Source organism: Spea bombifrons, chromosome 13 (assembly GCF_027358695.1).
Source record: "Spea bombifrons isolate aSpeBom1 chromosome 13, aSpeBom1.2.pri, whole genome shotgun sequence".
In the NCBI taxonomy this organism is placed as follows: Eukaryota; Metazoa; Chordata; class Amphibia; order Anura; family Pelobatidae; genus Spea; species Spea bombifrons.
The window spans coordinates 16,726,538-16,748,717 of NC_071099.1; the positions used below are offsets into that span (position 1 = coordinate 16,726,538).

At 39.2% G+C, this 22,180-nt stretch overlaps 2 protein-coding genes across 2 annotated transcripts; both read left to right on the forward strand.

The window, feature by feature from the left end:
* The first annotated feature begins 8,421 nt into the window (after positions 1-8,421).
* Positions 8,422-12,172, forward strand: LOC128472008 (keratin, type I cytoskeletal 19-like). Its single transcript, XM_053453997.1, has 8 exons — positions 8,422-8,940; positions 9,186-9,268; positions 9,408-9,564; positions 9,691-9,852; positions 9,990-10,115; positions 10,467-10,687; positions 11,065-11,090; positions 11,598-12,172. Exons 1-8 carry the CDS (start codon positions 8,434-8,436, stop codon positions 11,618-11,620), a joined length of 1,305 nt encoding a protein of 434 aa, XP_053309972.1. The 5' UTR covers positions 8,422-8,433; the 3' UTR covers positions 11,621-12,172.
* Positions 12,173-14,928: 2,756 nt separating this feature from the next.
* LOC128472009 (keratin, type I cytoskeletal 19-like) lies at positions 14,929-19,272 on the forward strand. Its single transcript, XM_053453998.1, has 8 exons — positions 14,929-15,472; positions 16,007-16,089; positions 16,497-16,653; positions 16,780-16,941; positions 17,073-17,198; positions 17,552-17,772; positions 18,372-18,397; positions 18,741-19,272. The coding sequence occupies exons 1-8, from the start codon at positions 14,975-14,977 to the stop codon at positions 18,761-18,763; spliced, it is 1,296 nt and encodes a 431-aa protein (XP_053309973.1). The 5' UTR covers positions 14,929-14,974; the 3' UTR covers positions 18,764-19,272.
* Positions 19,273-22,180: the final 2,908 nt, after the last annotated feature.

The following is a 22,180-nucleotide window of genomic DNA, read 5'->3' on the forward strand; positions in this document are numbered from 1 at the left end:
GAGCCTAGTGTCTAGAAGCTTGCGGGTCTTTGAATGTTTAATCGTTTTAGTAGGTCACACTTATTGTGTTATTGAAGCTGTGGGCAGGGCCCTTACCCAAAGCCCTTACCCAAAGCTGGCAGTCATGAGTCTTATACGTACCAGTAGTATACGTATTATTGTTCATGTTTTTCATATTGTCAATTTTAATGTTGTTGTTAACTTTATGTTCCCCCATTTCTAACAGCGCTACTGAATCTCTCTGAGCTCCATCGATAAATTGTAATGTAAAATTGTTTGACTGTTGGTCTCTCGGGCATAAGGAACAGGCATAAGTCCTTATGATTTGTAAAGCTATACACATTCTACACAACAGAGCAATTTATTGTTCATCTCTTTGATGAGCAATTAATTTTTTGCAATTACATTCACAGTCCTAAATAGTTCGGCAAACAATCAATTCCTGCGCAAAAACCTGAGTCTAGCAAATTTTACGTCTCTAAGAACAAACAAGCAAACATAATAAACGTGTTTGCTGCATAGGTGAGATGTGATTCAGGGTTTCTTCTTGTGTTTAGCATTCCTGAAAGCGATAACTTTTAAGACTACTTGCTCAGTAATCCAATAAACCATCATGTTATGACAGCAGGTCAAAAGCCAGTTAAGAGTCTCAAAATGAGCTGGACATGTTTTCCACGTAAAGATGACCTCATCCGGTGCTTCCTATTAAAACACCTTCCGAAGAACCTAAACCGTGCTTCGCTTGAGAACCTTGAGTTAAACGTTCAGTACTCAATAACTATCTTTCGAAGCACCATGAGCTGCAGCTTTGGCCGTTCTTCTTCTAGATCCATTATGGGTCACAGTCATGCTGGTGTATATTACCCAAAGCCTTTCCAATTGGCCCAGGATAGGCGATTCCACAAAGTCCAACCGGTTAACTATACTCCTCATCCTGGTCTCAAGAGAACATTGGGTTTGACGTCTTTGGAAGACTCTAATTCTGGCCATGGATCTGTTGTGGGAAGGGTAGGTCATACACACAGCCGTGGATGGAAGAACGAGGGTCTGCTCAATATTAATAGTAAGGAAACCATGCAGCTTCTGAATAACAGGCTAGAATCCTACCTGATGAAAGTGCAGTCACTGGAGAAGGATAATGCCCAACTAGAGAAGAATATCCAGGACTTTTGCAAGAAGGAGAAACCTGTAGCTGTTCCCGACTACACTAAATTCTTCAATGTCATCGATGAACTCCAGAGTCAGGTAAAAAAAAAAAAAAAATACACTAACATTTCTAGATGTGTTTCTAGACTTATCGAAACGGCTAAAAATGTTTTTTATTCATAATCTTTTCGTTTTTGTGATAGATCTCGTCAGCCAATGATGATATTTCCAAGATTTTTCTGCAGATAGATAATTCATATCTGGCTGCACAAGACATGAAATCCAAGTAAGTGCAGAGCTCTTTGCTAAGTAACTATGGATGGAAATCAAGTGTTGATTTTTTTTTTAAGTTAAATTTTTGCCTATAGTTATGATATGTTCGCTAAAAACCCTAAAAAACACTAAAAAAAAATATATAATTTATATATAATTGACAGATAGTGTTTTACATTCAAGCAGTTGTAAAATTTTGAAATTTGCCAAAAATATTTTGTTTTAGATTACGGTTACATTTTTTATTTCCTCTTGAAGGTATGAGGAAGAGATAAGGATGAGAAACTGTGCTGAAGTAGATGTTTGTCGTATGCAGAGCATTCTCGGAGAAATAAAGAAGGAGGACCGTGATCTGGAGGTTTATGTTCAGAGTCTTCAGGATGATATTACCCAAATTAAGATAAATCATGAGGAGGTGAGAGGGAGATGATGCTCTGACTTTGAGGACAAATAAATACATGGGGAGGACAGATGTTGTGCCTGGGGACCAGAATGGATTATCATCCAAACCAAGTGCCAGGCGATGTTCTCTGTAAAACCAGCTTCTTGGGACATAGCAGGTCTACTTAAAAGATATAGACAACCTCAATTTTAATAAAACTACCAAAGCCATGCATGCAGGAAGCTACAACTGTTTATAAGATCAGTTTTTGTTGTCCCCAAGGAGGTGACCTCTCTCCGTGGTCAACTGGGTACCAGAATCAGTGTGGAGGTGGTCGATGCAGCTCCTTCTGTAGACATGAACCGAGTTTTGTCTGAAATCCGAGAACAATACGAAATCCTTCTGGAGAGGAACATGAAGGAGGCTGAGGACATGTTCATTTCCGTGGTAATCAGATCACTATCATTCTGTTAACCGTTATTTGACAGAACCTTGGGCCGGCTGACGTCAGACCAACATGTCTAATATGAAAGCAGGTGGTGCCTGAATTATATATTAATTTCATTAAAATATCGGAGAGCAGAATTCATGTTTCGCGTACGTAGGACAGAACCTTTACGTAGCTGTATGTGTCGGTTTTGCATTACAGAAATCCGAACTGAATAACAGGTTATCTTCCAATGCTGATGATCTACAAGGATTCCAGAAGAAGGCCATTGACCTGAAGCACTGTGTGCAGACTTTAGAGATTGAGTTGCAGACTCAGCTTCTTATGGTATGGATCTGCATGCATTTTATTTAATGTTTGTATTCTATGTATGTGTTTAAGTTCTTCATAAAGTATGAGTATTGTTGAGGAATGGTAATCAAGGATAATTTTATTTGATGATTCAAGAAGTGAAAGGAGGCAAAAAGGTTACCCTTTTCTTAAAGATCGCTCCAATTGTATTCCTATAACAGATAATGAACCTCTGAGCTTCTGATGGTGCCCACCACCATTTTTCAGGTTTTTCAGTACCTTCTTGATCTTGATATCTGTGAATTCCTTGGAATGTTTCTTATTTTAAGGCAAATTGTCAAATTGTGGATTCTGCAGTTAAATGTCATGATGTTTGGTATCTATTTTGCAATTAACCTATTTTATAAGCATATCTCTTTTGTTTATATGGCCAATTTTCCAAACTAATTACCTGTCCTCCACCCCATCTGGTGGGAACTCAGAAGCATCTAAAATAGATTAATTATCTGTTATGTGTTTTAGAAATCAGCGTTGGAGGACAGTTTGGAAGAGACATGTGAGTGTTTTGGGACACAGTTGTCTCATATACAGAATGTTATCAACAGCACGGAGAGTCATCTGTCACATATTGTGTCTCATATGAGGAACCAGGAACACACGCATAAGATTCTCATCGACCAGAAAAATTACTTGGATATGGAGATCAGCACCTACAATCAACTAACTGAAGGGCTTGACGTGAAGTATGTACAATAAGGTTTTCATATTTGCAACACCACTTAAAAAAATTATCTTCCACTAATTTAAGGAAGCCACCAGGCTCTAGCTATTAGCTATTGTTGGATGAAATTTTTTTTCTTATCAGTGCCATCTTTGACCCCAAACAGCTTGTTTGTGTTATGTATGCCCCAAACAGCTTGTCTGTGCCATGCTTGCCCCAAACTTCTCTGACAGTGCCATCTGTGCCCCCCAAAAAGCTTGCTTTTGCCATTGTTTGCCCCAAATAGTTTGCTTGTGCTATGCTGCTTGCTGTGGGTATTACCAGAACCTGCGACCCTTGCATTAAAATGATATCTAAAGTAATCCATATATGTGTATTTTCGCATGCAGTGTCTACACCAATGCCCCCTACAACACAAAACAGAATGAGGGTAAGTTGGAAAGCATTGAATGTCTGTCCAGTCATGGATGTTATTGGAAATACTATTCTAATAAAATTTTTCTAACAAAAAATACCCCAGCACCTCGTCAGTCACAGGGGGCTCATACAAAAATAAACCATCAGGGTACGAACGCTTTTGCCATTTTGCTGGTATAGAACTGACAAAGCACATAAAGCGTCCAGGTAATCTTATCGTTTGTACAACTTAAAACCCTGGAAAGAGGTATATTTTTATTTACAATACACAAGAGGGCTTGGATCTGTGTTTACCATTTAACACCATTTCAAATTTTTGAAGCAGAAGCTCCAAGTTATATAGCCACGTGCTTGCCACACTTGGCCATGTATGTTCTACCAACAACGTTAAGGAGGAGGTAACTAATCTATACAGGTTTGTGGAACACCTTTATCTAGAGGCCTTTAGGATTTTCTTTGCGATTTTCTCCTTTCACAACCTTTTTTTCCCCCTGTTTTATTGTAGGAGTCCACCAAGCCCAACCATAGAAGGGTTCCAAAGGTCCTAGGAAAGATCTCAGGAGGACATCACTAGCAACATGTACCACAACCAAAAACACGCCTATAAACGGGACATTTCTTCCATTGACTGAAGTTAAATCTAATATATTTTTTTCATTCCCTAAATTTTCACTTTTTTTTCTAAAACTGAGATGGAATCTAAGTATGTGATAAATCCTGTTAAATTTATTTTACACAGAAGGCTGATCTTTTCTTTTGATCTCATACTATTGTGACATATTCTTTTGGGAATTGGATGTTGGATGGGAAGTAAAACATTTAGTCCTTCATTTTCTTGACCAGCAATATATTTTGCATGATTTTGACTGATGTCAAGGGCAATGGTTGGAATGCTAGAGTCCACCGACAATGGGGCTCAGATGGTGGACCTGGCATCAGGCATATTTGGCCTAGGTATCTGTAAGTGTAAGGATGTTCATAAATAAGGTTGGGCAGAGCTACCATTAATGCCATACACCTTCTATGGCACATTGATAGAAAAATGCTCTGAGCAAGTACCTTATCTGGCTAAGAGTTCTGAATTAGCTACATGCTGCCACTTTCTTTGGCTGAGATCATCCTTTTTGTGGCTCTTCTCAACACTTTTCACTTGAATCATGTCTTGGACCTTAGTGTCCATTGGGACTGTTGAATTTGAGGTAGAGAGAGAGAAAACACTTCTCTATACTCAATACTAAACAAGACCTGGCCTACCAGTAAGGACAAATGGCCCCAGTATGTAGTGTTTCAGTAGATGGTTCAGAATGTTTGGAACAGGGAAAGGTGGTGACCTTAGAAACATTTGACCATTGACTGGCATGTTTACGGCTCCAGTTCCACTGAATGATATTACAATGAACCGACTAGCACTATGCATGCCTTCTCATCATTACCATTTTTATATTGAAAATTGGTTTTATGAGCATTCTGTTGGTCACATCTTCTCCTACATGGGCCATTAACCCATGCTTATGTAGCGAGTGGTTATGGAGACATCCCCAACGGAATATTGTCTTTAGGAGACTAAGAAATGCTTTCATTAGTAAAATAGAAATGTATTGATAATTGTGATTGTGAACTGTGTTGGCAACAATTTTTTCTTTTCTGTTCTACAGATAATTTTATTTCTACACATTTTAGTAGGCTTATTTTCTGTTATTTAATCCGCTGTCAATTATTTGACATCAATTCTACAAATGGTTGGGTAGGAAGATTTTATAGCGAGAAACATGTGGAGGGCCCAGTCCTAATGCGGATGAGGGATTTCTTTAAGACATTTGGTGTCCTCATACTAAAACAATATCCTGATGGTCTAACTTAATGATTAATCTATAGAACGCTTGAAACGTGTACTATGGATAGAAGGATATAGGTTTTAAGGGTATAGCTATGGATGCAACAGGGCTCCTTCCACAATGACAAAAATGTCAACTGGCCATCTTGCGCACTGGACAAATACCCGGCGGGCCACTGGCCGACATGTATGTAATTGCAGGAAAAGAAGCTGCAGCATCAGAGCAGAAGTAGTGCCAACCCGTGCTTGATAGCACAAAGAATTGTTACCATATTTTCTGAGAATTGTCCTGCTGAGTTCTTTCGATTATTTGGAGACCCCATCAGGCACATAGGAATAATTGTATTTTGTTGTAAATAATGTTGATGTGCCTTTATATTCCTTTTCTGTATGATAAAATATTGTAAATGTAGAAAATGTAAATGTTTGTAAATTGTATAAAACACTCCTGCCCTGGATTAACCTCTGGACTCTCTTGGATTTAGCTGGTGACCCCTGTCTTACTATGACTATAAATGCTTGTAATTTGTATCTGATATTCTTCTTCTTCTTGTATATTAAACTTCAGTACAATGGTCTGGTTTGGCTGTTAGTATTTTAATGACTAAAGTGACAAAGTTATTTGAACCCCCCCAAAGGCTATAACACGTATATCACGCCCACCCTCCATGAAAGGGCATTTATTATAAGGGCAAGGCTCAGAGGAAAGCTACCCACATCTAATGATATCTACTCTTTCTGCCATCGCATTTCGATAAAGCAAAACAAGTCATAATATGCAGTGTTTAGTAACCTGATCATCAAAAGTGCATACAAAGTGCCCCAAACCCCTTGGCCTTCAAACTTACAAAACTCAAGGCTGCGACGTTCCATGTTTGCTGGCCATATACAGAGGTAGGGGGAGACTTTAGTAGCCCCAATTGTCCAGGGGGAGTTCAATTCCCCTGCCTAAATCTTCCAAGCCTCATACTAGAAATCATGTCATACTCAACCAAGGAAAGGTAGGAACCTATAATGATGTTAGATAAAGTAACACCTATTGGGATATTATTATTATTATTATTATTATTATTATAAATGATAATATAATAATAATAATAACAATGATGATAATAATAATAAAAATGATAATAATAATAATAATAATAATAATAATACAAATAGTAAATATACATCCCCATTGCTGATAAAGTGATGTCATGCATGCATTGAATGTTGTAATATGTTCATATGTCCACCAATCACTGCATTTTAGCTTCATTCATTTCACCATTTGTCCCCAATCTAACTTTATGGGGATACCCATATATTTTTTTTTTAATATTACAAATATACATTTAAAAACAATATATATGTTTACTGAAAGCACAGGCTGATATTTAAAGAATACGTTTCCTTTATTGTCCCTCCGACAACAGCATCAAGGACTTAATGAGTTTGACCGGGTCTGACGTCTAAACAACATTAGACCATAATCAAGTAGTTAATGTAGCACAAAAAGGAAACCAATATATATATATATATATATATGGAATAACTCAATGAAATATAGATATTAAATGAAATTACCAAATATACAGGCAGTCCCTGGACTATTGAAGGCAGTAGTCACAGAGGTCTCCGATGCTTGACGCTATGCTTTGAAGGACATAACCCGAGAAAGAGCAGAAACAATGATGTCATAATATGGCCTCTTGAGCAATGAGTATGACATGGATGGAACGTTAGGCTGAAATTAGGATGGTGCGGCATTCATGACATACAGTGGCTTTTATATGTGCACCCGGTATTGAAATGTAGCTGTAACGCTGAACATCAGTTTAATAGGACTAGAGCACTTTGAGTGGAGACCCTCTGCTTCCTATTATGTATATGAGAAATATGAATTTTATAATAGGATAAACAAATGAAACATTTCCCAGGATTTTTTTTCTCTGGAAGAAAGTTGATATGACAAACTCGAAAATCAATTTAAACCAGGTTATCCTTCTACTTGTATATTACGGATTTTTCTCTCTTCTACAGATGCTAGATAATGTTAACAGCGTTGCGTTTTAGAGGACTGATGATATTAGACATGGACGGTTTGGACTGTGTGGTCATAATTATCTCTGTCCCCTCTCCTGTTTTAGCTTTTCTGTAAAATGCAAATAAAATGTTATATTTATCTTAAGAAAAGTAATATTTCACATCAATGCATAAAACATGTGATGGATAACCACTCAATACAATAAATACACGACTAAATAAATAAACAACTAAAATATCTACCCCAAACAAAATCATTTATTATAATAATTATAAATAAACTGAACAACAGCTCTTTCTTCACAAACCAAAAAAAAAAAAATCCAACATTACATTTCATATAGAGTTGAAAAGTTGTACTAAATACCCCCCCCCCTCGCTTAACCTTTACATTTTCATTATTAACTTGCGAATGTATGTGCTTGTCTCTAAAAACGTTTAAGATGTTGGTCAGTGTAATACATTTCAGGTCTGTCTTCCAGATGAAGTGAGCAATCAAATTCGATGCATCACTATCCAATTAAACATTCTTCAAATATTCAGCGCATCAAATATTTAAGGTGACTATTTTTGGGACAAACAATGATTAAAGGAATGTAGCATTTACAGGGTGTGGACATGTCTTCTGATGTTTAACACTACACATGAGTTGTAATAATTAGACGCTCTTTTTGAAAGCTTCGTCATTCACCTATTAATTAGTGTGTTTTATTTCTGATGCTCGTTTTAAGGCACAAAACAATCTGAATGTGACAATGATGCCTATAAATCACCCATAAAAGTGACATCATTCCATGGAAGTCTTATAAAAGGCCGCCGGAGCAAAAGAAGCACACACACACTTGCTGAACAAGAAGCAGACGTTTCCTTCTGTAGAAAGATCTGAGACCAACATGAGCCACTCAACTTCTGGATCTCTCATGGGAGGCCACCATTATGGTAGCCATCACTCCAAGGCTTCCAGCTACATCGCTCCAGTACATTATGGAAGTTCTCACAAAAGCCACCAACAGAATAGCTGTGCTCCACATCACAGCGGCCACTACAAAGCTGCCAGCCTTCATGGAGGAAGCAAAAAAGTGTCCTTTTCCAGACATTCTACTATCGGCCATGACCGTGGCCATGGAGTCCTAAGTGTACATAGTGGTCATGGAAATCATCACAAGAGCTCAGGCAGCCAACATGCCGGGAACCATCATGGTCTGCTCAATATCAACGAGAAGGAAACCATGCAGTTTCTGAATGGGAGGCTGGCTTCTTACCTGGAGAAGGTCCATTCATTGGAACAAGAGAATGCAGCGCTAGAGAGGAAGATTTGTGAATGGTATGCAAACAATGCCCCTAACTCCCTCCCTGACTCCAGCCAGTACTTCAGGACAATCCAGGAGCTCCAGGGCCAGGTAAGAAAACATTTATGTTAATGGAACCCTACCAGATGTGCAATATACAAAATGTATTTGGAGGACAATACTGCTTAACATAGATTAAATTGGGACAGGTAATAAGAACCAACATTCCCATTTGGTCAGCCAGATTTTAAAAACGTATGCTAATACTTATGCTAAAGTGTGATGTCCATATACCCGATAAGGCATGTCCTCCGCATTGCATTATTGTTAACTTAGGCATTTCCTTGGCTTGGCAGGTTGCTTCCGCCACTGTGGATAATGCAAGGATTGTTCTTCAAATAGACAATGCCAAGCTGGCTGCCGACGACTTGAGAAGCAAGTAGGTGTAATATTATATAATGTATAAATAAACAGAATCACTTTAATGGAGTAACATTGTCAAGAACCACTGATATATTAGTTATCATACATGTATTATTTTTGTCTGGTTGGTCCATTCAATGTCATTGTCTTCCCAGGTATGAGATGGAAGTCAGCTTGAGGACCAGTGTGGAGTCCGATATCTGTGGCTTACGCAGAGCCCTTGAACAGCTTAACGGCGAGTTGCAGGCCTTAGCAGCGGAAGTTCAATGCCTCCAACAGGAAATCCAACAACTGAAGAATAACCATCAGGAGGTAACATAGGGACATGGCTTTCATTTTTCATCTTGGTTTAATGACGTTTTAAGACAATGGAGGGAGTGAAAAATGTATTAAAGCTGGATTTTATGGAGATTATATCTTTCTTTTATCACCATGAAGGAGGTGAACGCTCTGCAAGCCCAGTTGGGCGCCAGAGTCAACGTGGAAATGAATGCCGCTCCATCCGTTGATCTGAACAGAGTCTTGTCTGAAGTCAGAGAAGAGTATGAGAACCTGATGGAGAGGAACCTGAGGGAGGTCGAGAACATTTTCAGGCAAAGGGTAATCTAAATTTTTCTAACAATTTTCTAGACCACTACTCAGTCCTTTCCTTTTCCTCGAACCATATATCATTATTGTTGGTGCATATAAATTTTAGATATATATATATTTTTGAAATTAAGTACTTTAACTTGCAGACCGCGGAACTGGATCGTGAAGTATCTTCTGGAGCAGAACAAATGCAGTCAGTTAACAATGAGCTCATTGATCTGAAACGTTCAGTACAGTCCTTGGAGATTGAGCTTCAGAGTCAACTAAGTCTGGTACATCGGCCTTTATAATATATTCATATTGAACATTTATATAATCATACAATTAACATTTGATGATCTGTACATTTTATCCACCTTTACATGCATAGTTTGTCTAGGGCACTTAAAACCCCAGGGCCAACACTGTTCACAAATATGCCTTTGGTTTAATATCTCAATGGGCCTATTCAAGAAGTTCTCGCCTAGTGGATTCCCCATATTAAAACCATGGGTTCCTTAGCTGTACTAAACCATCCCCTAAGCTTTAGAACCTTTATTCAGATACTAAAATGCACATGAAGATGAATATACACCTTCTTTAAAAAAATGAATACAATAAAAGCTATTTTAATCTCATGACAGAAATCCGCTCTTGAAGGCACCTTAGCAGAGACGGAAGCCACCTTTGGGTCCCAGCTCTCCCAGTTACAAGGCTTGATTGATAACGTTGAAGCTCAGCTGGCACAGATCAGATCTGACCTGGAACGCCAGAACTACGAATACCAGCTTCTCATGGACCAGAAGACTCATCTAGAGAAAGAAATTGCCACCTACAGACGTCTCATAGATGGGCATAACATCCAGTATGTAGAGCAAATTATGTCATACATCCTGGGCACAACTATGGCTGTGAATATACATGTTTCTTGAATATTACATTATTATTCAATGTGACATAAAAAAATAAAGAATCATGCAATTAAGAATGGAGAAGGGAGAAGCAGAAGCTGCTTAGGGTTCCCCTAATTCATGTCCCCTTACCCCAATCTGTGTATGGATGAGGCATAATAAGAATTACTGTATATTGTACCACACCATGAGATGTTGTTCTCAAAGCCTGTAATGTGGTTCCGTCCAGTTTCCGTTGACAAAAGGTAACCGGCTGTATATATTTTCACAGATAGATCTGATCTAATGAATTAATGTAATTACTATAATCCTTTCTATTTGTCTTCCGCAGTTTTTCAGCACACCCTGTTTCAGAAGGTAAGTGATTGTTTCTTAAGTAACTGAAAAGGTCCATAGCTACAAAAGAGATTAAAATGCCAAAGCACCCTAGGATGTCTCCAAAAGATTCCAAATTAGGGCCTGGCTACTACATGGAAAAGTATTCAGTGTACATGCATGGACTTACATAGGTTACGGTGATCCATGGCAGCCTCCCACAAATTGGTCACTAATTTGCCTTGAAGTTAATTTCAATTTGATCACTCTGATATTCTTAATTTAATTTGAGTAGAAATGTGTTTTGTTTAAGTGATGCAGTGATGAAAGTACTTGTAGATGTAAATGTCATGAAGCGTTGAGTAGTTTCCATTAGATCACCTAAACCTGACACAAGGCCCAAGAGATCCTTGGAAGTCCCATTTTAAAGCTTAGCCTTTTAGCCTAACAGAGTAAGAGCATTCCAGTAGTGAGTACCGTAGATGTACACTCTAGATGCCCCTACATGTATTTTGTGATTCTCATTGTATCTACATCTCCTTTTTCTAGTGTCTCATCAGAAGACCTGTTAAGGAATCCACTGCTGGTTCCTGAATTGTTAAGGTTCTCGTCCACTCAGTGGGTCATCAGGAGTAACTTCATGGAATGAACAACTCTGGAACACAAGTCGTGTGTCCTGTATTGCGTTTTTTAGTGTCTTTCTTTTCTGTCTGAGGCTTTCTATCTCCTTCTTCCATTAACTAAGATGGATTATGGCAAGTGATAAATCTGAATGCAAAAATATTAATGTACAAGTACCAGCGATCAATTCAAGTAGTTCCCATCTTTGTAGGATGACAGAGTTGGTCTGTTGGAACCTGAGTTTTAGGTTCCAACCTGGGTTAGGCTGTCATGACATTTGGTTTGGGCCCATTATGCCTGAAAAGCCCCTGGAATGATTTGTATTTTATTCTAGAAATAATTGCATCTGATAGGCACCATTTCAGCTGCGGCCTGTTCATATCTACCGTGTCTAATTCACATGATAGAAAGGAAATGGACTGTATTGTCAAATTCTGGCTCTTTCTCTGTTTTTTTTCATTGAACTTCTTTCAAAATAAACTTTGACTTTGTCTAATGCAAAATGATTTTGTGTTCATATATTTTGGAGAAAACAATATATTTTAGAGAAATAAACCAGAACTGAGAAGGAATGGTTATACAGAGATATATTTCCCTTTTTACTAAGCATAATGCATGTACCGGGAAACCCACTGGAGTCGCTAGGGCTCTGGGCTAGCATATTTAACCACTGGCCCTTGGCAGCGGCATTTGGTCACGCCCACTCTCCACCCAGGTTCTGCCTACTTTCCGCCCACTCACCAACCTTTAAAGGATAACTGAGAGTAGCCCTGCCTCCAGAGGGAGAGCTCTGGGAAATTCTCAGGCATGACTGATTTTATGCTTCTCATACACAATAGAACAATAACATCAATCATTCATTTATTAGAGTCGTGCCAATCATAAGCCTTTTTTTCATCCTTATAGAATACTTATTTTTCCCAATAGAAATAAGGAAAGGGTTATAGTCAGGTGACGATATTATTACCCAAATAATATCCTATTGAGTTGATCTCAAGACACCTTAACTTGTGTAAGGTGTAAGTAGATGTAAGTAGATTCCAAAAACCTGAGCCATTGGTGTGTCATTGCTCTAGAGTATTGATGGCCTTCTGTCAAGCCACGATGAAAATTCACAGTTCATTTGAAATATTCAATTACCACATAGTTGACTGGCAGATATACGCACATACACAAGTTGGGTCTAATGTAGTCTCTCACAGCCCATGTAGAATAGGGGATGGGGTCTTAGGGTGCCCCAAGTCTTCCTATCTCAGGACTGATCTCTTTGAAGCTAGCACTCACAGTCCTGGACAGGCTTTCTGGCATCCCGAGCACTTTCCGATCCAAATACCTACTCATACTTGCTCTCCAGACTGGGCACTGGAATGTGTGGCCGCCAGTTGGATATACATGGCCATGCACTGTGGAAGTATGAATACATAACATGTAGCTTCTCATATGTCAGTTGGCACGTGATATGTAGTTACAAATGTATCAACCGAATAGCCACACTCGTGGAAAAGAATCAGTTCCCCAAAGAAAGAGATTCTGGTCCATCCTAAAAGGATATCCTGAACTTAGTATCAGATGGTTGGCATTCTACTCCACTCAATTTCTTAACAAATCTATCTGCAACAATAGGTGAGATTAAGTCTAAGTATCCGCTAGATTCTCTTTCCCTTCGTGTAGCCGGCACTTTGTCGATACTGAGAAGAAATGGGAGACCATTAGCGCTAGCTTTAACAAGAAACAGGTCCATTGGTTAACGGAGCCGTCATGTTACATGATTAATGTTCGATTGGTAATACAAGACGTCTGTGTAACAACTTAATGGTAGGAGTTACTATAAACACTCACTAAATGTCAATCAAATGTCAAAAATCATTCAAAATGTATCAACGTCATTATGCTTAGTTATATCAATAATGAAGAGCAGACCAACAGAAACGCAATCCATCCATTGGTGAATAAACCTATATTTAATATATTTACTATGGCAGCTAGTTCATGCTCAGGTCGCTCGGTCAAACCTCGGCCCTCCAGCTGCTGCACGACTACATCTCCCATAATGCTCTTTCAGCTCAATGGCTGGCAGAGATGGGAGATCTAGTCCTGCAGCAGCTGGAGGGCCGGAGGCTGGACATCCTTGGCCTACTATGTCAAAGATAGAGTTCATGCTGCCATATGACTACCTTCATTTTCAGTAATGGCGGTTAATACTCGATCATGTGACTAAAGGAGACATACTGTATATCCAGCAAACTATAGTGTCTACGTCAAGCATTTTTACGACCAGAGTTAATCATGCCCTAAAATATATAATGTGCACATCAAACATCTTTATGATCTGAGTTAATCATGACCCATTGCTATATTAATTATCAAAAGAAGACAGTAATAGAAAGAAGCGTCTGGCCACATTCAAAAGTAATATATGCGTTAATTAATTATTCTCACAATGTAACAAAAATCAACACATTCAGTATCCTACGTAACACCTGGGTGCCAATGGATATCCTTTTTGGGTTCCTTGCCTATGTGATGTTATGAAGGCCAATGACAAAATAGACGATTCCTCCGCCATGCTAATATGATCAATCTTAAACATTCTGGCCGTGTATTGATACATCTCAGGATCTCATCTACCGAGTATACTTTTGTATGGGGGGGATAAAAACTAAAAAGACCTCCCACCACAGCAAGTTGATGTTTGCACAACTACTAGTTCTAAATAGTAGTTATCGTTAAAAAAGTAGACACTCGTTCCCTCTCTCTTTCCTTCCTTCCTCTTGTTTTTCTTTGTCTCTCTTTCCTTTTCTCTCGCTTTCCATTTCTCTCCATCTCTCTTTCTTTTCTCTCTTTCATTTCTCTTCTTTTTCTCTTACACTCCTTTTCTCCGAAACGTCACTTTGTCGGTCTTGTCTGAGATACAGGATAGCCATATATCTCATACGTCTTTAAGTTGCCTTACTGTATTAATTTCTACCCTTTCTTCATGGGAGGCTGTTATACTTCACAGCCACGCTAGTAATTCACAGGGTGTGGACGTGTCTTCTGATATTTGAAAGCACACATAAGTTGCAATAAGGAAAGCTTTCTCATTCACCCATAAATTCTGTTTTATATCTGAAGCTCATTTTAAGGCATAAAACAACCTGAAAAGGACTATGATGCATATAAATAACCCATAAAAGTGACATCATTCCATGACAGTTGTTCTGTATAAAAAGCTGCCAGAGCCAAAGAAGCACTCATACTTCTCTTGTTCAACAAGAAGCAACTGCTTCCTTTTTAATCTACAACTAAGGAAAGATCTGACCAACATGAGCCACTCAACTTCTGGATCTCTCATGGGAGGCCACCATTATGGTAGCCATCACTCCAAGGCTTCCAGCTACATCGCTCCAGAACATTATGGAAGTTCTCACAAAAGCCACCAAAAGAATAGCTGTGCTCCACATCACAGCGGCCACTACAAAGCTGCCAGCCTTCACGGAGGAAGCCAAAAAATGTCCTTTTCCAGACATTCTACTTCTAGCCATGGACATGGAGTCAGAGGTGCGCATGGCGGTCACGGAAGTCACAAGAGCTCAGGCAGCCAACATGCCGGGAACCATCATGGTCTGCTCAATATCAACGAGAAGGAAACCATGCAGTTTCTGAATGGGAGGCTGGCTTCTTACCTGGAGAAGGTCCATTCACTGGAACGAGAGAATACAGAGCTAGAGAGGAAGATTTGTGAATGGTATGCAAACAATGCCCCTAACTCCCTCCCTGACTCCAGCCAGTACTTCAGGACAATCCAGGAGCTCCAGGGCCAGGTAAGAAAACATTTTTGTTAATGGGACCCTACCGGAATGTCAACATACACAATACTTTAAGATATTTATTTGGAAAATGATTGTTTTGAATTATGACACAAAATCCCCATTCAGTCTGGCAAGTTTTGAAACTTCAGACTTATTTTTGTTGCTTTTTTTCTTAATACTGGGTCACCACTAAGACACATAAAAGTTTTCCATTAAAGCCATGTTACAGAAAGTAGTGTTAGCGGTCAGTGATACTTTATGTGTTAGGGCTTTCTAAAATGTTTAAAAATCTTTTAAATTAACAATGAATGCCCCCATATTTCAGTATGTAACTGGCTACAAAAGAACCGAGTCTTCTTTATTTAACATCTAAAGGAAGCCAGATGACCGAATGTCCCACAGGAAGAAAAAAATAATTTGGGAGACATCATTTTATCTAAATAGATTTATTAAGTTTAGTGTCCATAGGCCGCAAAGGCTTATCTTTCACTTTTCATAACTGTTATTTTTATTGCAATAATTTAAATTGTTTCCTTGGCTGGGCAGGTTGCTTCGGCCACTGTGGACAACGCAAGGATTGTTCTACAAATAGACAATGCTAAGCTGGCTGCAGATGACTTAAGAAGCAAGTAAGTGTACAAAAATATATATTTTTTCTAAAATAAACAGCATTGCTTAACTGCAGTAACATCATCCCAAGAAAATTAAGAAATAGGTCAAAAATATATTTTTAGTTTTGATGATCATGTTAAAAGATCTAGCAGATGACCATTTAGAACCACCAACGTGTTAGTTATACCATAGAACTTCAATATGACTGAGTTCTATGTTCTTTTTGGCCACAAGATTTCAAGCAGCCGTAAGAGACGGCTCAACCCAACTGTAAACCAGCAGGTTCTGTTGCATTGCAATATAAATTTATTGGCGTTCTACTCCCTCGCAGTCTGTGGTTGAAAATGGCCTTCAACAATGCCAAGGTTGTCACATTTAAGAGCAATGGTTTCTGGTTAGTCATCCCATATCATTGTCTACCCAGGTATGAGATGGAAGTCAGCTTGAGGACCAGTGTGGAGTCCGATATCTGTGGCTTACGCAGAGCCCTTGAACAGCTTAACGGAGAGTTGCAGGCCTTAGCAGCGGAAGTTCAATGCCTCCAACAGGAAATCCAACAACTGAAGAATAACCATCAGGAGGTAACATAGGGATATGGCTTTCATTCTTCATATTGGTTTCATGACGTTTTAAGACAATGGAGGGAGTGAAAAATGTATTAAAGCTGGATTTTATGGAGATTATATCTTTCTTTTATCACCATGAAGGAGGTCAACGCTCTGCAAGCCCAGTTGGGTGCCAGAGTCAACGTGGAAATGAATGCCGCTCCATCCGTTGATCTGAACAGAGTCTTGTCTGAAGTCAGAGAAGAGTATGAGAACCTGATGGAGAGGAACCTGAGGGAGGTCGAGAACATTTTCAGGCAAAGGGTAACCCAACATCTTTCTGACGGTTTTCTAGACCACTACTCAGTCCTTTCCTTTTCCTCGAACCATATATCATTATTGTTGGTGCATATAAATTTTAGATATATATATATTTTTTAAATTTTAACTTGCAGACCGCGGGACTGGATCGTGAAGTATCTTCTGGAGCAGAACAAATGCAGTCGGTTAACAATGAGCTCATTGATCTGAAACGTTCAGTACAGTCCTTGGAGATTGAGCTTCAGAGTCAACTAAGTCTGGTATGTCGGCTTTTACAATATATTCATATTGAACATTTATATAATCATACAATTAAAATTTGATGATCTGTACATTTTATCCACCTTTACATGCATAGTTTGCCTAGGGCACTTAAAACCCCAGGGCCAACACTCTTCACAAATATGCTTTTGGTTTAATAACTCAATGGGCCTATTCAAGAAGTTCTCGCCTAGTGGATTGACCATATTAAAACCATGGGTTCCTTAACTGTACTAAACCATCCCCTAAGCTTTAGAACCTTTATTCAGATACAAAAATGCACATGAAGATAAACATATACACTTTCTTAAAAAAAATTAATACAATAAAAGCTATTTTAATCTCATGACAGAAATCCGCTCTTGAAGGCACCTTAGCAGAGACGGAAGCCACCTTTGGGTCCCAGCTCTCCCAGTTACAAGGCTTGATCGATAACGTTGAAGCTCAGCTGGCACAGATCAGATCTGACCTGGAACGACAGAACTACGAATACCAGCTTCTCATGGACCAGAAGACTCATCTAGAGAAAGAAATTGCCACCTACAGACGTCTCATAGATGGGCATAACATCCAGTACGTAGAGCAAATTATGACAGATAATGAAGATTTTTTTTCCGGTCATGTCAACAAGATCTACTTTTAAATGCTATCTGTAAGAACAAGCTAAGTCCATCAAGTTCAACCCTTCACCTATCCTTCCTTTGGGTGACATTTGCGGCTCCCAAAATCGACTTTATTATTTTGTTACCCAATTAACTATTGCCAGTTGTCCCATGAAAACAAATCTAAAAGAATAAAATCAAAGTATACAAATGGGAGATGGGTCTTCTTGGTCTTTAGCATTCAGAGCATATAGGTGAGACTTTAAGGTCGCAATGATTCGTGTCCCCCCCCATCGGAATATGGAGGCGACAGATCACCAATCATGGTATTTTGCCACTATATTGCATTAAATATATATAAATAAATAAATATACTACTAAGGCCAGTAATGTAGTTCCCATTGGCATATTCTTGCCCTCTGCTGCGTAACATGGAGCTAATTGGGAAATCAGGCTCATTGTAGTGTTGCTGCTCAATGGGGCATCACTTTTTAGCCCCGACATAGGCTTAGGGGATGCTGAATGTGATAAATTAACATAATTATTATACTCTTTTCTGTTTTTCTACAGTTTTTCAGGACACAATGCTTCAGAAGGTAAGCGAGTGTCTATAATGCTTCTCAATCCATCTAGTTCCCTGACACAGAATAAATACCAAAGCACCATAAGGATACCCCAAAAAGATTCCAAACTAGGACCCCCATCTTTACACCCTTTTTATTAACTTCATTAAGAAGGAGCCATTGTATACGGTACGCATGGCGTTATGATTCATGTCCCTCAGAAAAAGATTTAGGCTTTCCGTAAAAGTTCCATTTTAAAGCTTATCCTATGAACCCAAAATAGAGTAAGAACATCCCAGTACCGTAGATGAACACCATAGATGTCCCTACATGTATTTTGTGATTCTCATTGTATCTACATCTCCTTTTTTTCTAGTGTCTCATCACAAGACCTGTTAAGGAATCCACAGCTGGTTCCAGAATTGTTGAGGTTCTCGTCCACTCAATGGGCCATCAGAAGTAACCTCATGCAGTGAACAACTCTGGAACACAAGTTGTGTGTCCTGTATTGTGTTTGTATTGTCTTTCTTTTCCTGTCTAAAGTTTTGTATCTCCTTCTTCCCTTGACTAAGATGGATTATGGCAAGTGATAAACGAGAATGCGATATCATAAGTTCGCAAGTACCAGCGACCAACTACAATACCAGTTGCTCCTATCATTGTGTTATGTCATTTTGTTTGTCCCGATCCTGCTTGAAAATCCCATGGAAGGAAGGATTTGTATTTCATTATAGCATTAAGAGCATCTGATGAGGACATGACCATCCACATTAGACATGATAGGCGCCATTTTGACTGTGACCTGTATGGACTGTATTGTCAAATTTTGCTCTCTCTTTGTCTTAGTTTTCTTCCGTTGTCTTATTTTTTTGGAAAAATAAACTTTTACTCTGTCTAATGCAAAAGAATGTTGTGTTTGCGTATTTTAGAGAAATTCACCAGGGAATAATAATTGGGAAGGAATGGATATAGAGTGATGTGCGGTATTTTACTCCAAAGGGAGTATAAGAATAATCGCTCCCTCCCTGGGGCGCTGGGCTAGCATATTCAACCTCTGGGCACTGGGGGCAGCATTTGGCCACGCCCACTCTCCACCCAGATTATACCCACTTCCCAACCCTTACAGGATAATTGGGGATAGCCCCGCCCCTAATGTCTGCCTAATGTCAACCAACCAAGGCCAAACTCTGGACGACTAAACAGTCCTTGCACTTTAACCCCTTAAGGACAATGGGCGGTCCCTAAACCCATTGAAAACAATGCATTTTGAGCCCGTACATGTACAGGCTTTGTCATTAAGGGGTTAAAACCACATTTTATATTTGCACAGCGTATGGGCACGTATACATGTGTCGTATGGGGCATTGTCAGCCAGGGGCCCGCTGGGCATTTGCCTGGTGTGCCAGGCGGTCAGTCTGGGCCTGCAGCCAACCCTGGGGAATTCTGCTGCCCCCGATTTTATGCTTTCTCTGCTATGTATTTTCTTATTATGAGAACCTCATATTTCAGACACATGCGCAAAAAAAACAACACTATCAAGGATTTATTTTTTTTACAGCTGTGTATATCATAAGCCATATTTTTGATGAATAAAATAAGGAAATATTAGTAAATATTAGCTCATTTAAATAGTGGTTCCCAACCCAGCCTTCACTAACGGCGCAGGATTTAGCGCCTGCAGAGAAACTGATAACTCGCTGATATTTGGGGGTCTGCACAGATTAAAAAAAAAATAACAGATGGTGATCTGATGAAATACGCACTTGGCAATGTTAGCGCATCTTTTTATTACACTCGCACTACTTTATCTTTTTTTTTTTTGCCGATCTGGTTGTTTGGTTTTACCTAATTCACACTATTTTTTTATTTTTTGGAGTATTAACACTGACTGTTTTTATATGGAACTGCACTGGTTAAATCCCTGTAAGTGCCTATTACATACACTGAGTGCACATACTCTATTGGTGTTTTATCGATATATATCCCTTTTTGGGCATTTAATGCATATGGATCTTAATCTATTTCTTTATATTTGCTACTGGTTTCTTTTAACCCCTTAATGACAAAGCCCGTACATGTGTATGGGCTCAAAATGCATTGTTTTCAGTGGGTTTAGGGACCGGCCATTGTCCTTAAGGGGTTAACACAAAATGCATGCTCATTAATTATGCTACATGTGTTGCTAGATTGGATCGGTCTTTTGATTGGCTGTCCGCATATTGATCTGTGCTACTTAAGCTCTTACTTTTGAATGTGTGGTTAACTTGAAAAAGACCTCATTGTGAGGTCTTCTACTTCATCAATAAATCTGCCCGATGCTGGAACCCTTGAGTGCCCGGAGCCTTTATTTACCTATTCAAAATTCATGTGAAAGATTTGATTGACCCATAGTTGACTTTGGGTCTAATATAACCCTTTGTAGTCCATGCAGGATAGAGTATGGAGTCCTGGCTGCCCCAACTAACAGTCCCAGACTGGCCATCTGGCACACCTTAAATAAAGGTCTACTTAGCAGACATTAGTTGTACCTGGGGTTAGGCAAATAAAATGATAATGTTATTAATAGGAATGGGTAGTATGTTTAACCCCTTAATGACAAAGCCCGTACATGTACGGGCTCAAAGTGCATTGTTTTCAATGGGTTTAGGCACCACCCATTGTCCTTAAGGGGTTAAAAAAAATAAACAATGGAATCATTTTTTATTTTTTTTTTGCAATGCTAAAAGCAACAAAATATAAAATAAATTTTAAAAAAAACCTAAATAAAATGAGTTATAACAGTTTCGTTGGGTTTGCTTTCTACCTCCCCCCATAGCTGGTGTCAGTAAATAAGAAACATAAAATCTGATGATGATATGTAGTCTGCCCATTTTTCCTGAAGTTGTTGGTTGTGTCTTAGATCCAGGAGCCATTTATCTATCCCGTGAATGTTTATATTCCCTCACTAGCACTGATTTTACGCATTTATTATAACGCGCCAACTGTCCCATGAGCACCGGAAGAGCTCATTTACCTGCTTATTCACAAAGCTTCTGTGTATTTTCAGTATGTCTAATAGTTGTGATCCTATCAGTGCCATAACTCTGAGGTCACAATTGTGAGAATGTCCTGAGTAAACCCAGAGGACATTCCCAAGAGTCAAGTTGTGGTTTTGTATAAAGGAAAACACTGCGCACGCTGATTTACAAAAAACAAATATATAGTTTATTACGCCATTTTTTTTGGTCAAGATGACATTGGGGCTTATTTTAATTTTGTAAAATGGTAACAACATTCGTTGGCCGATTAACACATTTACTCCCACTCTCGGGTTTTCCTTCAGTCTCTCATGCTCTCTGAGTGCCTCCCTACCTTGTCTGCCGACTACTTCCGCATTCGCAGCTCCGCTTCCGTGTCTGGCATCTTCTTGCTCTGCATCTTCCTGTTCTCCTCTCTTCTATCTTCTTTTATCTCTCTTCTTTCTTCTTTTTTCTTTATCGGCTTCTCTGCAGGCCAAAACCTCCTGGCTGTCACGGACTGGGTCCAAACAGATGACGGAAAGGACCCAGCGCGCCCAAAGATTGTATGCAGGAGTTACGGTGCAGTAGTGGAGTTTGGACAGGGCCTGGTTGCAGGGCGACCACACTCACCCAGGTGTTGAGCACCTAGGGTTGTGCAACCAAACACCAGCGCCCTGAGATAGCAGCGGATGAAGTCCAGAACAAAGTGAAATCCTGCAGGCACCCTGGAACAGGCATGAAACATATCACTAGAATCACGTGCAGGATGCTGCAGGCTGGGAGTATGGAAGCAAAGCAAAGGATATAGCAGAAACAT